This window comes from Podarcis pityusensis (genome assembly GCF_964106645.2).
Source record: "Podarcis pityusensis genome assembly, chromosome: 1".
In the NCBI taxonomy this organism is placed as follows: domain Eukaryota; kingdom Metazoa; phylum Chordata; class Lepidosauria; order Squamata; family Lacertidae; genus Podarcis; species Podarcis pityusensis.
The window spans coordinates 2,937,146-2,951,818 of record NC_138028.1 but is presented as its reverse complement, the minus strand read 5'-3'; the positions used below and the strand labels follow the sequence as shown (position 1 = coordinate 2,951,818).

The window sequence follows — 14,673 nt, the reverse complement described above, 5'->3', positions numbered from 1 at the left end:
CAATAAAAAAAGGTTGCACCTGTGAACGAAACATCTCGCAACCATGTTTTCCCCGACTTTATTTCAGAAATCAGAAAATCTGACTTAAAAAACTCAGTGGAAGAGCTGTACGATTTCCCCAGCTGTAGGTGGCTCGTTGTTTTGATATTCCAGCTGATTAGATTTCCCGGGATGGTAGCCAGTATTTCTGATTATTATTTTTTAATGTAAGCATGATAGAAATTTGTAAAATTACGCGTGGCGTGGAGAAAGTGAGGGAGAAAAGTTTTTCTCCCTCGAGAGCTCATAGACATCTAAAGAAGCTGAATGTTGGGTAATTCAAGATAGATTAAAAAGTACCTTCTTTGCATAATATATGATTAAACTGCGGAACTCCCTCCCACAAGAGGCAATGTTGGCCACCAACCTGGACGGCTTGAAAAGAGGATTAGGCAGATTCATGGAGGAGGAGAGGGCAACTGATGGTTACTAGCCAGGATGGCTATGCTCTGCCTCTTCCATTGAAGGCAGCAAGGAGGAGGAGACAGTTTCTCTTGTGCTTGAATCCTGCTTGCAGGTATACGATAATGGGCATCTGGTTAGCCACTGTGAGGACAGGTTGCTGGACGAGATGGGCCCCCTTTGGCCTCATCCAGAGGGCTCTACTTACATCTGATCCTTCAACATCAACTTCGTTGGACTGGTCTTGTGCGGATTTCTGCCTGAGTCCAAGGCTGTAACTATGGGAGAAGCAAGATCTCCTTGGGGTGTTAAGGCATCTTGTGATCAGGTTGTATATATGTGCAAATACTGCAATCAGCAGTATTCCTCTTATGTACTAAAGTTAAAAACCACCTTCTTGATCTGTGCCTAGAAGTGAATAAGGAACCCGTGCAAATGTTTAGGCTAGCAACCTTGAAAAGAAAGGCATTTTATGGGCTTAAAAAATAATCCTGGTTGTCATTCCATTGACTCTGATGGAACCATCTAATGGAGGATAAGGCTAAGGGTTTCTTCAAAATCAACTTCGTTGGACTGGGCATGTTGTGCGGATGCCTGATGATCATCTTCCAAAGCAACTACTCTACTCCGAACTTAAAAATGGAAAGCGTAATGCTGGTGGTCAACAAAAGAGGTTTAAAGACTGTCTCAAGGCAAATCTAAAAAAATGTAGTATAAACAACAACAACTGGGAAACACTGGCCTGCGAGCGCTCCAGTTGGAGAACAGCCTTGACCAAAGGTGGGCTCTTTGAAGACACTCGAACTCAGGACGCAAGGGAGAAACGTGCTAAGAGGAAGGCACGCTTGGCAAACCCTCACCATGATCAACTCCCTCCCTGGAACCAATGTCCCCACTGTGGAAGGACGTGTGGATCCATAATTGGCCTCCACAGTCACTTACGGACTCACTGTTAAAACCGTGTTTATGGAAGACAATCTTACTCGGCTACGCAGGATTGCCAAAGAAGACGAAGACTTATGTCTCCCTGGGCCTGTGGACAGCCTGGCAGAAAAGCGAAAAACCACAAGGAAGCACACACAAGCACACACTGCAATCTTTTTCAGTGGGGGAGAAAACCACATGGGTGCCCGAGAAGGTGGGTGCTGGTGCCCACAGAGAAACCATGCCTGTGATGCCAGCTCTATCCTTCTTTATTCCCTGCCATGCCTCTCTAGGAATCATCCCTGTCATTTCAACCCCTCCATGCACGTAGACAGGAGTTATTTTTTGGGGGAGGGGGCCAAGACACCCTCTGTCCGGCTCTGTCTAGCAGATTCGGAATGAAACGTCTCAGCAAGAGTTGCTTTCTTTTTCTTTTTGGATCCAAACTACTTTGCTGCCAAGGAGTGTGGTGGAGTCTCCTTCTTTGGAGGTCTTTAAGCAGAGGCTTGACAACCATATGTCAGGAGTGCTCTGATGGTGTTTCCTGCTTGGCAGGGGGTTGGACTCGATGGCCCTTGTGGTCTCTTCCAACTCTATGATTCTATGATTCTAAGTATTTTTACTTAATTTCTCAATTTGGGGGGGCTATGCCCACTTAGAGTCACATTTGCATCCATTCCCCCGCCATTGAAGAGCAAGGGAATTTGCATTCAGGACTCGTTGGTGGGGAAAGGGAGTGTTATTATTAACGCTTCCCTTCAACAATGCTCCCAATGAAAATCAAAATTATATTATGGCATGGCATGGCGGTAAGAGTGTTGGCCTGGTAGTAGACGGGTAGCCTGTGCGAATCCTGAAAGCAAGCTGTTTTATGCTGGCAGTAGTTTGTGCCCACAAACAACCTCCTTGCCACACAATGCCCCCTGGCTGCAGCCTCCAGGGCTGTCCCATGCAGAGCGCATTGCAGTAATGCAACTGTATGAATGCATGGGTGACTGTGGTCAAGCTACCTCGATCCAGAAGCAGCCATGGCCGACTTGCGGGCCAAAGCCTTTATCTCATCACCGGCTGTCTTTGGCTCCCAGGCCGAGTGGTGCAGAGGGTGCCTTGGGCGATTGAGTGGTTGATCATTAGCTCCCGCTGCGGGTCCGGAAGCAGGGACAAAGTTTGTGCCGTTGTTTGCCGACTTTTGCAAAAGGTCACGCCGATATGCGTGTCCCAGCAGGATGGAGACATGCGCAGCTTAGCACAAAGTCGGCAACAGAGTCTGAGAAGAGAGGGAAAGGTCTTCCCGAGAGGTGAAAGCCAAGAGAGGAAGATCTTTCTTGCTGATGGTTGGTCCACCCTGGGGCAAGAAAGCCAAAGGAGGACAGGGCAGGGAGCGTCTGCAATGAGATGGACGTGCTGGGGAAAATGGAGGGGACAGGTGTTATTGCAGCAGTGATGGGAGTTGGCCAGCCTGAATTGCACCGGTCATCTCGCTGGTCCGCTGTCTTCTCCGATGGATGTTAGAGGTGTGACAGGGGCTGATGGTGGAGTCGTCTTCCAAAGGGAACCCCCCACTTCAGAAGGTTTGGGACCGTGCCTTGGGTCACCAGAGAGGGCCCATAGGATTATGAATCTTAGAGCTGCAAGGGAGCCCTGAAGGACATCTGGTCCAAGCCACTGCAATGCAGGAATTGCAGGTAAAGTATCTCTGACAGGTGGACACCCAACCTCTGTCTGAAAACCTCCAGTGAACTGCAGGGGGTCTTGTGCTTCCCTGGGAAGCAAAGGTCTCAATTTTCCCCCAGTGCTTTTCTGGGAAACAGCCCAGCAAAGATACTTCCCAGGTAAGCCCTGCCTTCATAGAGGCCTGACTGGACGAGATTTATAGCATGGTCCAAATTTCAAGGAAGCCCCAGTGAACCTACTCCCAGGTAGCTGGATATGTGAGAACAGGATGCTGCGTGATGGACCGTCGGCCCGATCCAAAAGGCTCTTCCTGTACGTTCTGAGGGGATCAGAGCTCTTAGTTTCCAAGACGTCAGAAACTATTGTCACAAAACTTTGTGGGGTGGGGGGAAGCAACATTCACTGTGACAGCCAGTGACTTGGTTTTTTGGGTTATTGTTTAAAGGGAAAAGAGTCAGTGGGATCTGGACCATGCATGCAGGAGCGCAGAGTACGCGCAGGATGGGACCTTGCCAATTTATGGGCTGTAGATCTCTTGACTGTTCTTTCTTTCCAGTGAACCAGCATGGGAGGAGAACAGTGAGGAGAGGTTTGGGTGACCCTTGTGCGTCATCTGTGAATGGATCAGGATGCGGGGATCTGCCTGCTGCCAGAGGTCTCCGTGCCCAGCAAATGCTGGTGCCATCATTAAAGTGTTCATCCTCCTCCTGTTCTGCAGACACGGTAAGGGGCTTGGTTCTTGGGTCATTCGTCAGAGAAAGTTGCAGCTTTGGTGGGCATGGAAAGGAAGGAAGGAAGAAAGGGAGGAAGGGAGGATGGGGCTTGGCTTGGGAGGGCCCCTTTGTATCCTCAGTTGTAAGCAGGTCTACTCGGGCGCAAGGTCCTCTGAGTAAGTGTGTCTAAAAATGCCATCTTGAACATAATAATAATAATGTATTATTTATACCCCGCTCATCTGGCTGGGTCCCCCCAGCCACTTTGGGTGGCTTCCAACAAAACACTAAAATACAGTAACCTACTAAACATTCAAAGCTTCCCTAAACAGGGCTGCCTTCAGATGTCTTCTAAAAGTTTGGTAGTTATTTTTCTCTTTGACATCTGGTGGGAGGGCGTTCCACAGGGAGGGCACCACCACCGAGAAGGCCCCCTGCCTGGTTCCCTGTAACTTGGCTTCTCGCAGCAAGGGAACCGCCAGAAGGCCCTCGGAGCTGGACCTCAGTGTCCGGGCAGAACGATGGGGGTGGAGACGCTCCTTCAGGTATACTGGACCAAGGCCGTTCCCCGCTTCTCAATCCCAGAAGTTTGGTGGTGGGCTACAGCTGCTTAATGGTGAAAGAATATTACTCTGTGCATGCCCAGAGATCACCCACCCAACCTCAGGCCGAACCATTGCCGTATTTCATGCTTAAGAACGTTACCACATCATTTCGTGTTTCATAGATGTAGAATACAATCCTGTGGCTGAAGAGGGAGAGTCTAACCTTGGGGAGGAGAGATTGTTGTGGTTTTTTTTGGTACTTTTCAGATTTATGCATTTCACTGATTTTACAATCATGTTGACATTTCAAAACTTCACTTCCTTCCCCCTCTTTCTGCAGTTCCTTAAATTTATTTTTAATATATTCTGCATATCCAAATTAACTTAATTTGCTCATATATTCATCTTCTTTAAATATATACTCCTATGAAACTGCAGGTTGTTACAATAATCCTGCCAATGTTTTTATCCATTTACAATTTATCTATAAATATCCAATAAACCATTTCCATTCTTTTATTAAAAAGTTTGTTTTCTTGATTTCTTATTCTTCCGTTAAGTTTCGCCATTTCTGCATACAGTGGATGCTTGGGTTGCGAACGTGATCCGAGTGGGAGGCACATTTGCAACCCACAGCGTTCGCAACCTGCAACCCGCGTGTCTGCACACACGCGGATCGTGATTTGGTGCTTCTGCGCATGCACAAAGCACGATTTAGCGCTTCTGCGCATGTGCAAGCGCTGAAACCCGGAAGTAACCATTCCAGTACTTCTGGGTTTGGCGTGGTGCGCAACCCAAAACCGCGCAACCCGAAGCGTCTGTAACCCGAGGTATGACTGTATTCCACAAGTTTTTGTATCCATTCTTCCTTTGCTGGAACTTCTTCTTCCTTCCGTTGTTGGACAAGTAACATTCTTGCTGCTGTAGTCGCATACATGAATTCTTCTTTTTTCTTTTTTAAAGATGATCTTTATTGGTTTTTTACAATTACATACTATACATGTCAATTCAACGACATGAATAAGTTTCTATACAGTTTAGGTAGTTCTGTCCCTGTAAATCCAAAGAGAAAAGCTTCTGGTTTTTTTTTGGTTTTTTTACAAACTTTATTTTTTTATTTTTTTAAATGATTTTTATTAGGTTTTCCAAAAACGAAAAAACTAAAGAAAAAAAAAACCAGACAACATAAAAGTGCAATATATAAAAAACTTAAATAAAACAATCTTTTCAACTATACATATTGTCAGCTTATCTACTTGCGTTATATCATGCCTCGACTTCCCTCCTTCCCAGTTTCGGTTTTCTTATTGTTTCTTATCTTTTGCAGTTTCTTCATATTCTATATATATATATATATATATATATATATATATATATATCACAAGAGTTAAACTAACCCTGCTGTAGTCCTTAAGCTTCTACAATTGGTTTCTATATATATGACAAATTTACTCCATTCCTCTACAAACTTTGATCCTTTTTGGTTTCTAATCCTGTGTGTCATTTTCGCTAATTCCGTATATTCAAATAGTTCCATAGCGCATTTACTTGATGATATTGTATCCACCCTGTCAAATTATTTTTTAATTCCTCATATGTTTTAATTTTCCAGACTCTTTCTGTTTTTACTAAAATTTCCTCATAAGTTAATCTTTTTCCTTCCATATTCGATTTTTTTATTGTTAGTATATCTATCGGTGAGATCCATCAGGGTGTTTTCCTTTCTAATAATTTTTTATTTTCCCCCCAAACTTCCTATAAGGCACCTCTAAAGATATGATTCAAGAAACCTTTATGAACCTTAACCTTATTGAGCCATAAATAAGAATGCCAGCCATATCTGTTGTTGAAACCTTCTAAGTCCAATAAATCCGTATTTTCTAATGTGAGCCATTCTTTGATCCAACATAAACAGGATGCTTCATAATACAATTTTAGATTTGGAACCGTGAATCCCCCTCTTTCTTTCTGATCTGTTAACAGTTGAAATTTGATTCTTGGCCTCTTTCCCTGCCAGATGAATTTTGATAGTGTTTTTTGCCAATCTTTAAATTGTGTTACTCCCTTAATTACTGGAATTGTTTGAAAAAGAAACAGCATCTTACAAACTTTATTTTAAACATCCATTTCATTTCATTTCATTTCCCAGTGAAATTGGGGAGGAGATTGTTGGCAGGTAGAGCGAAGAAGGTTGTGATGATGTGGCACTGATTTTCTTCTCCCCCCTTGCCCCCATCGTGCAGCTGACTCACAGTGCAAGATCTTGCGCTGCAACTCCCAGTATCTGGCTGCCACGGAGAACCTGGACGACTCGGACGCGACGGCTGCTCGCTGCAACGCTTTGCGCGCCTACTCCAGCTGCACACGCCGGACGGCTCGCACCTGCCGTGGGAACCTGGCGTACCACTCTGCTGTGTACGGCATCGAAGACCTCATGATCCAGAACAACTGCTCCAGGGAAGGGCCCACTTCCCTGCCCCAGCCGCCCCAGCCGCCCCCCGATCACCAGGGCTTCGCGTCCCTGGACATCTGCGACTACGAGAAGAGCTTTGCCCGCAAGCACAGGCAGGCCCCCGCGTACCAGCACTGCGCCGCCTTTGGGGACCCCCACGTGCGCACCTTCAGGGACCAGTTCCACACCTGCCAGGTGGAGGGTTCCTGGCCGCTCCTGGACAACAACTACCTGTATGTGCAGGCCACCAGCTCTCCCGTCGTGAAAGGGTCAAATGCTACTGCCATCAGCAAGGTAACAACGGATCCTTCGAAAAGCTGCTCTTCAGCTTTTTGATTGGCTTGTGCCGGTGGTTCAAGAGGGTACTGGAGTCCCACAAAATCTCTGGAGGGCAGCATGTTGGGTCCCTAATAATAATAATAATAATAATAATAATAATGATAATGATAAATGTCTTGGTGGCTTCCAACAGATTCAGAAGGCAGCCCTGTTTAGGGAAGTTTTTTCTGTTTGATGTTTTATTGTGTTTTTAATCTGTTGGAAGCTGCCCAAAGTGGCTGTGGAGGCCCAGCCAGATGGGCGGGGTATATACAACACAACACAACACAACACAACACAACACAACACAACACAACACAACACAACACAACACAACACAACACAACACAACACAACACAACACAACACAACACAACACCACAACACAACACAACACAACACAACACAACACAACACAACACAACACAACACAACACAACACAACACAACACAACACAACACAACACTGGACATTTAAAACTTCCCAATAGAGGCCTGTTTTCAGAAAGTTGTGTAGATGGGCTGGGTATAAATAATAAATAATAATAATACTTATTATTATTATTATTATTATTATTATTATCATTATCATCATTATTACACTGGTACCTCTGGTTGCGAACAGGATCCATTCCGGAGCCCCGTTCGCAACATGAAAAGAGCGCAACCCGCAGCAGCACGTCTGTGCACACGCGGGTTGCAATTTGCCACTTCTGTGCATGCACGTGATGTCATTTTGTGCTTCTGTGCATGCGTGAGTGGCAAAACCCGGAAGGAACCCTTTCTGGAACTTCCGGGTCGCCATGGGACGTAACCTGAAAGAATGTAACATGAAGCAGACGTAACATGAGGCATGACTGTATTATTATTATTAATTGACATACGTTGGGAAAGCTTTCTACAAGGTGGGCATCACTACTTCTGCCTGGTTCCCTGTAACCTCACATCTTCCAGTGAGGGAACCTCCAGAAGGCCCTCAGAGCTGGACCTCAGTGTCCAGACTGAGTGATGGGGGTGGAGATGCTCCTTCAGGTATACTGGACCGAGGCCGTTTAGGGTTTTAAAGGTCAACACCAACACTTTGAATTGTGCCTGGAAACGTACTGGGAGCCAATGTTGTTCTTTCAAGACCGGTGTTATGTGGTCCCAGCGGCTGCTCCCAGTCACCAGACTAGCTGCCACCTAGTTTAGTTGTAGTTTCTGAGTCACCTTCAGAGGTAGCCCCACATACTTCCACCTTAATTCACAGCTTGAATCTGACTGGAAATCACCTGTAGCAATGGCCCTGCAGCTGTTGCTGAACACCATCTCCCAACCACCCCAGCAGCCAGCATAGCCTATGGTCAGGGATATTGGTAGTTGTGGTCCAGCAACAACTGGAGGACAGCAAGTTTCCCACCTGCAGGAGCACACTGGGATCCACGGGAAGCGTGATTTCCCATGCTTCCTAGGTCAAACAGTTGGCACAGGAGCCACTGGAAACTGCAACTCCCATGGATCCCCGTGACACTGTTGATTACAAGCCCTGCTTCCCCACAAAACAAAATTTGGGCACAGATCTGGTTAAAGCTCTGAAGACAAGCCAGTAAATTTGAAGAAGGCAAGGCACTATCTGGGCTACTTCTGATAATAGAGGGATCTGGAAAAGTGGTGAGCAACTGTGAGGCAAGGATGGGTTTGCACCAACCTCTGCCTGCTTTTGCTTCTCCAATCCCTTCTGGTGGACAGCAGTCCTGCCTCCTTCCTCAGAATAAACAGGTCTCGAGGGTCCTCAGATGCCTGGGGTTTCCCTTTTGCTGCACTTTAAGCTTTTAAACATGGGTGGTGCTGTGGGTTAAACCACAGAGCCTAGGACTTGCCAATCAGAAGGTCGGCAGTTCGAATCCCCCGATGGGGTGAGCTCCCGTTGCTCGGTCCCTGCTCCTGCCAACCTAGCAGTTCGAAAACACATCAAAGTGCAAGTAGATAAATAGGTACCGCTCTAGCGGGAAGGTAAACGGCCTTTCCGTGTGCTGCTTTGGTTCTCCAGAAGCGGCTTAGTCATGCTGGCCACATCACCTGGAAGCTGTACGCCGGCTCCCTCAGCCAATAAAGCGAGATGAGTGCCACAACCCCAGAGTCGGTCACAACTGGACCTAACGGTCAGGGGTCCCTTTACCTTTACCTACACTAGAACTATAGGGATGTGGGTGGCACTGTGGGTTAAACCACAGAGCCTAGGGCTTGCCGATCAGAAGGTTGGAAGTTCGAATCCCCGCGACGGGGTGAGCTCCCGTGCTTGATCCCTGCTCCTGCCAACCTAGCAGTTCAAAAGCACAAGTAGATAAATAGGTACCACTCCGGCGGGAAGGTCAAATGCGTTTCCGTGCGCTGCTCTGGTTCGCCAGAAGCGGCTTAGTCATGCTGGCAACACGACCCGGAAGCTGTACGCCGGCTCCCTCGGCCAATAAAGCGAGATGAGCGCCGCAACCCCAGAGTCGTCCGCAACTGGACCTAATGGTTAGGGTCCCTTTACCTTTAAGCTTTTAAGATCTCTGTTCTTTTCAGCTCACCATCATTTTTAAGAACATGAAGGAGTGCATCGACGAGAAGGTCTACCAAGCGGAAATAGACAACCTGCCAGTGTCTTTTGTGGATGGTTCTGTGAATGGTGGAGCGAGGCCCGGGGGGAGCAGCCTGGTCATCTACGAGCGCACGCCCGGGCGGCATGTGGAGATCCGAGCAGCGCACGTTGGCACCACAATTGCCGTGCGCCAGACGGGCAGGCAGCTGTCCTTCTCCATCCGGGCGGCCGAGGAGGTGGCTCTCTCCTTCACGGACGAGCAAGATTTGCAGCTCTGCGTGGGAGGTTGCCCGCCCAGCCAGCGCATCTCTCGAAGCAAGGGCGAGGGCAGCGGTGCCCTCGAGAAGGCCCGTCTGCTGTGCAAGGAGAAGCTGCCTGTCGAAGATGTCTACTTCCAGGCTTGTGTCTTTGACGTGGCGACTTCGGGGGATGCCAGCTTCATTCTGGCTGCCCGCGGGGCGCTGGAAGACGGCGAAGCGTACCACCCGGACGTCAAGAAACTCCACATCTTCCATACCGATAGGGCTATGCGCCCCTGCAGCTCGCCTCTCCTCATTTTCATGTCCGTCATTTTAGTCTGTCACATGCACTTTTATTGGTGACTATTTATATTCTGTAATGCCAAGGGATCAGGAGATGTGGCTGGCTTCTCATAAAGGCCTCAGCAAGCAAAGCCAGGGCCTTAGAAGAATTGAGGAATGGGCTCCCCCAGCTCATGTTGGAATGTTGGTGCCCCTGGGAAAGCTCTCCCACTAGTCCTTGCTACCCTCTTTGTGTCTTGCAGACCACCTCCTTAAGGCCTGGGTGCTTTGTGGCATCCTTTGGAGCATCCGTTGCCACTGGGATCCATGGGAATTCTAGTTTCCCATGGATCCCGGAATTATAAAAAATTGGCACAGGATGCATGGGAAACTTCGGTTCCCATGCATCCCAGTGAAAATGGCGATCATGAGCCCTGCTCCCCTGGAAACAACATGTTGGCACATCACTGGTTGAAACGCTGACGACTCCGAGGCTGAAGACAAGTGTGGAGTAGCAACTGATAAGTTTCAGGAACTGGGCTGAAACAATGAAAGTTGGACTCTCAGAGCGTCTACCTTATTTATTTATTTTTAAAGGGAGAGGATGGGTTGGGAGAAACAGAGCAACAAGTGCTGGACATCCTCAGGTAACCTTAGAAACCATGGCAATCTACCCAACACTGTAAGTTGTCATTCCTTAGAAACACTTTCTCCCAAAAAACAATTATGGGTTATTTAATTCCTTCTGAAAACTGGTGATCCATAGCTTGCTATGCAAATCTCTCTCACACAAATGCTGGTCACTTTAAGACCCCCTCCCTGTGTCAGTGTTTTGGGTAAACTACTCTGGGCCTGAGTATCTGTCAGGAGTTATTCCTGACCAAACATGAAACCAGAAACTCCTCAAATATCGAAGGCAGGGGTGGGGTGCTTGTGGGAAATGGGATGTTGGTTTAATAGGATCTGGAGGGCAAGAGATATTCCCTGGAAGGGATACTTCGATGCCATAACTTGGAAGGCGTGGACCCTCAACTCATCAAGTCCCAAACGAACCCTGCTGTTCCCCCAAAGTCTGTCCGTTTGTTTTCAGGCAAATCCGTTTTCTGCCACTTTTCATGATCTGGAGAGTGAGGTTTAAATGATGCACTGCGATGGTTCTGTTAAGGCTCTTCAGAAAGCTGGGAGAATCTTATGGTTGACTTAAAGAATGTCAACGAAAAAGTTCGCATATTTAATATATTAAAGTTGACGACGTTTCATTTGATAGTTGTATCGCCTAGTGGTCACCCTTTCCCATGGAGGCTGCTTGTGCGAGCCACATGGAACGCTTGCTGTGGAGCAGTGCTTTAGTAACTGGTTTTCCAGTAACTGGTTTTCACTGCTGCCTAAGACCCCATTTAAACCACCCATTTAAAGCCCCATGATACCACTTCAAGCAGCCAAGCAGAGAATCGTGGGAGGTGTAGTTTGTTAAGATTGCTGAGAAGAGTTTGGAGACCTTCCTGTTCCCCTCCCAGAGCTACAATTCCCCAAGTTGTTTAACCACCAATCTCTCTTTCCATCGGTTACTCTGGGAATTGTAGTACTGGGAGGGGGCTAGGGGGTTGCCTAACAATTCCCAGCACGCTTAGCAAACTACAGCTCCCAGGATTATTTGGGGGCAGTCGTGTTATGATGCTTTAGATGGATGGTGGGAATGGGGCATAAACCTCTGGAGGCTGGAAAAGGCTGCTACAGCTTAAAGCTGTAGTACCTTTCCAGGCACTGAAAGGGGGAAATCCTACATTTCTCAGCACCAGAATGGAAAACTGAGAGCGATGGGAAATGGAGGAGGGTCTGTGATGAACCAAGACTCTGTTCTTCCCTTCCATGTCTCTGCCTCAGAAACCCTACTTGGTTCCCGTCAGTTTCAGCTTCTGAACTCCACGCATGCTGATCGGTATTGTTCTGCAAAGGGTTTGACATTAAAATAATTTAATTCTGAAGGCCTCGTCTCTCGTCGTGCTTTATTATTTATTTTACAGATTCATAAACTGCTTCACAGCCAGGAGCCATCAAAGTGGCGTACGGTAAGATAAAATGAGATAAAGCACAAAAGATACAGACTCTAAAAACAAAATAATTTCTGCAGTTCTGCCATTACTATCTCATAAAATGACTGGGCCACAATTTTGGGGAAAGCACAACGTGGAGGAAGGGGAGAGAGAGGAAAGTTTCCCCCCTCCTCTTGTTTTCCTTTTTCTTTTGATTATGTATTTTGCAATTCTATATTGTGATTTTATCCTGTGTACTGCCCTGAGACCTGCAGGTGTAGGGCGGGATAAATAATAATAATAATAATAATAATAATAATAATAAAATAAAATAGTGACACCAGAACTTGTGGACGTCCAATGAAGCTGAATGATGGTGGATTTGGGACTGGGAAATGAATGAACTTCTTCACACAACACATTGTTAAACTATGGAACTCCCTCCCACCAACTCCTGCAGTGATGACCACCAACTTGGATGGCTTTAAAAGAGGATTAGATAAAGTCCTGGAGGAAGAGAGGGCTATGCTCTGCCTCCACTGTTTATGTCTTCCTTGCATTCATATCCTCCAAGGAGTTCAAGGTGGCATAGCTGGCTCTCCTGTTCCTCAGTTAATTGTTATTTAGTCGTTTAGTTGTGTCCGCCTCTTCGTGGCCCCCTGGACCAGAGCACGCCAGGCCCTCCTGTCTTCCACTGCCTCCCGCAGTTTGGTCAAACTCATGCTGGTAGCTTTGAGAACACTATCCAACCATCTCGTCCTGTCATCCCCTTCTCCTTGTGCCCTCCATCTTTCCCAACATCAGGGTCTTTTCCAGGGAGTCTTCTTATGAGGTGGCCAAAGTATTGGAGCCTCAGCTTCAGGATCTGTCCTTCTATCCTCAGTTAATACCCCACAACAACCCTGCGAGGTAAGTTACGCTGTGCAGATACCTGATTATCATCTTCCAAAGCAACTATTCCGAACTTAAAAATTGAAAGCATAATGCTGGTGGTCAACAAAAGAGGTTTACAGACTCTCTCAAGGCAAATCTTAAAGAATGTAGTATAAACACTAACAATTGGGAAGCATTGGCCTGTGAGTGCTCCAGTTGGAGAACAGCCTTGGCCAAAGGTGTCATGGGCTTTAAAGACACTCGAACTCAGGACGCAAGGGAGAAACGTGCTAAGAGGAAGGCACGCTTGGCAAATCCACACCGTGATCAACTCTCATCCAGAAACCAATTCCCCACTGTGGAATGACATGTGGATCCAGAATTGGCCTCCATAGTCATTTATGGACCCACGGTTAAGACCATGTTCATGGAAGACAATCTTACTCAGCTACGAGGGATCGCCAAAGAAGAAGAAGTTAATACAACAAGCCTGCGAGGTAGGTTAGGCTGAGAGGCAGTGACTGGCTCAAGGTCACCCAGCGAGCTGCATGGCTCAGTTGGGATTTGAAGCCTAGTCTCTCCCAGGTTCCAGTCTGACGCTGTAACCACAACACCAAACTGGAGGCAGCAATACTGTACTTCTGAATATCAATTGCTGGCATCCCTCAGGACCTGAATTTGCTGCGAGATTGAAGGCTTGTGCATTTGCCCTTTCTCCCCTTTGTGTGTTTGCGTGTGCGTGTTTTATATTACTATTATTTCCAGCCCTCTCCCTTTCTAACTCAGTTGACAGATTAATTTCTGACTTTGTTAAATCCAGAGAAATGAGACGTCTCCTCCACCAGGTGACCTTTGCTGAACAAATGTAGCAGCTTGAGAGGGCAATTTAGAAGCCCTGTTGAAACACGATATTTGGATATGATCAAGGCCTTTCGTGTGAAATTACAGATTTAACGCTCCCCTTGCTGCTAAGTGGAATTCGGAGAAAAATATATCGCGCTGCGTTAGGGAGCTGCTCTGACAGGTGTCACCGGACATTTGTAATTACCCTGTCCCCGCCTCCACTGTGGTTTTGTGATCTGTTTTCGCACCGTATTTTGGGAGACAAAATGCATGGAGCTGGCGTTGGAGGGGAATGGGCTTTCTGGTGTTTCTGGGGAACCATAGATAACGTTGCAGGATGAAGAATGAAAAAGGATGACATGGAATTTCTGTCTGGTTTCTTGTCAGTGTCAGAAACGCCAGAATGCAATAAGGTACAGGGAGGGTTCTGGCAAGGACAGTGAAATGGGTTGAGTAAGTTGTATTTTGTGGGATGTGGGTGGCGCTGTGGTCTAAACTACAGAGCCTAGGGTCGGTGGTTTGAATCCCCGTGATGGGGTGAGCTCCCGTTTTTTGGTCCCTGCTCCTGCCAACCTAGCAGTTCGAAAGCACGTCAAAGCGCAAGTAGATAAATAGGTACCACTCCGGTGGGAAGGTAAATGGCGTTTCCGTGCGCTGCTCTGGTTCGCCAGGAGCGGCTTAGTCATGCTGGCCACATGACCTGGAAGCTGTACGCCGGCTCCCTCGGCCAATAAAGTGAGATGAGCGCTGCAACCCCAGAGTCGGCCGCAACT

General features: G+C 47.2%; 1 protein-coding gene across 1 annotated transcript; it reads left to right on the top strand.

Annotated features, from left to right (window-relative positions):
* The first annotated feature begins 3,595 nt into the window (after positions 1-3,595).
* On the top strand, positions 3,596-12,136 carry LOC308486243 (hemojuvelin-like). Its single transcript, XM_081022834.1, has 3 exons — positions 3,596-3,762; positions 6,541-7,043; positions 9,615-12,136. Exons 1-3 carry the CDS (start codon positions 3,669-3,671, stop codon positions 10,230-10,232), a joined length of 1,215 nt encoding a protein of 404 aa, XP_080878960.1. The 5' UTR covers positions 3,596-3,668; the 3' UTR covers positions 10,233-12,136.
* The last annotated feature ends 2,537 nt before the right edge of the window (positions 12,137-14,673 follow it).

Coding starts and splice junctions, on each gene's coding strand:
- LOC308486243 (XM_081022834.1), top strand. CDS start 3,669: ATGCGGGGATCTGCCTGCTGCCAGAGGTCTCCGTGCCCAGCAAATGCT. Junction 3,763..6,540: donor CCTCCTGTTCTGCAGACACG/GTAAGGGGCTTG, acceptor CCCATCGTGCAG/CTGACTCACAGTGCAAGATC. Junction 7,044..9,614: donor ATGCTACTGCCATCAGCAAG/GTAACAACGGAT, acceptor TGTTCTTTTCAG/CTCACCATCATTTTTAAGAA.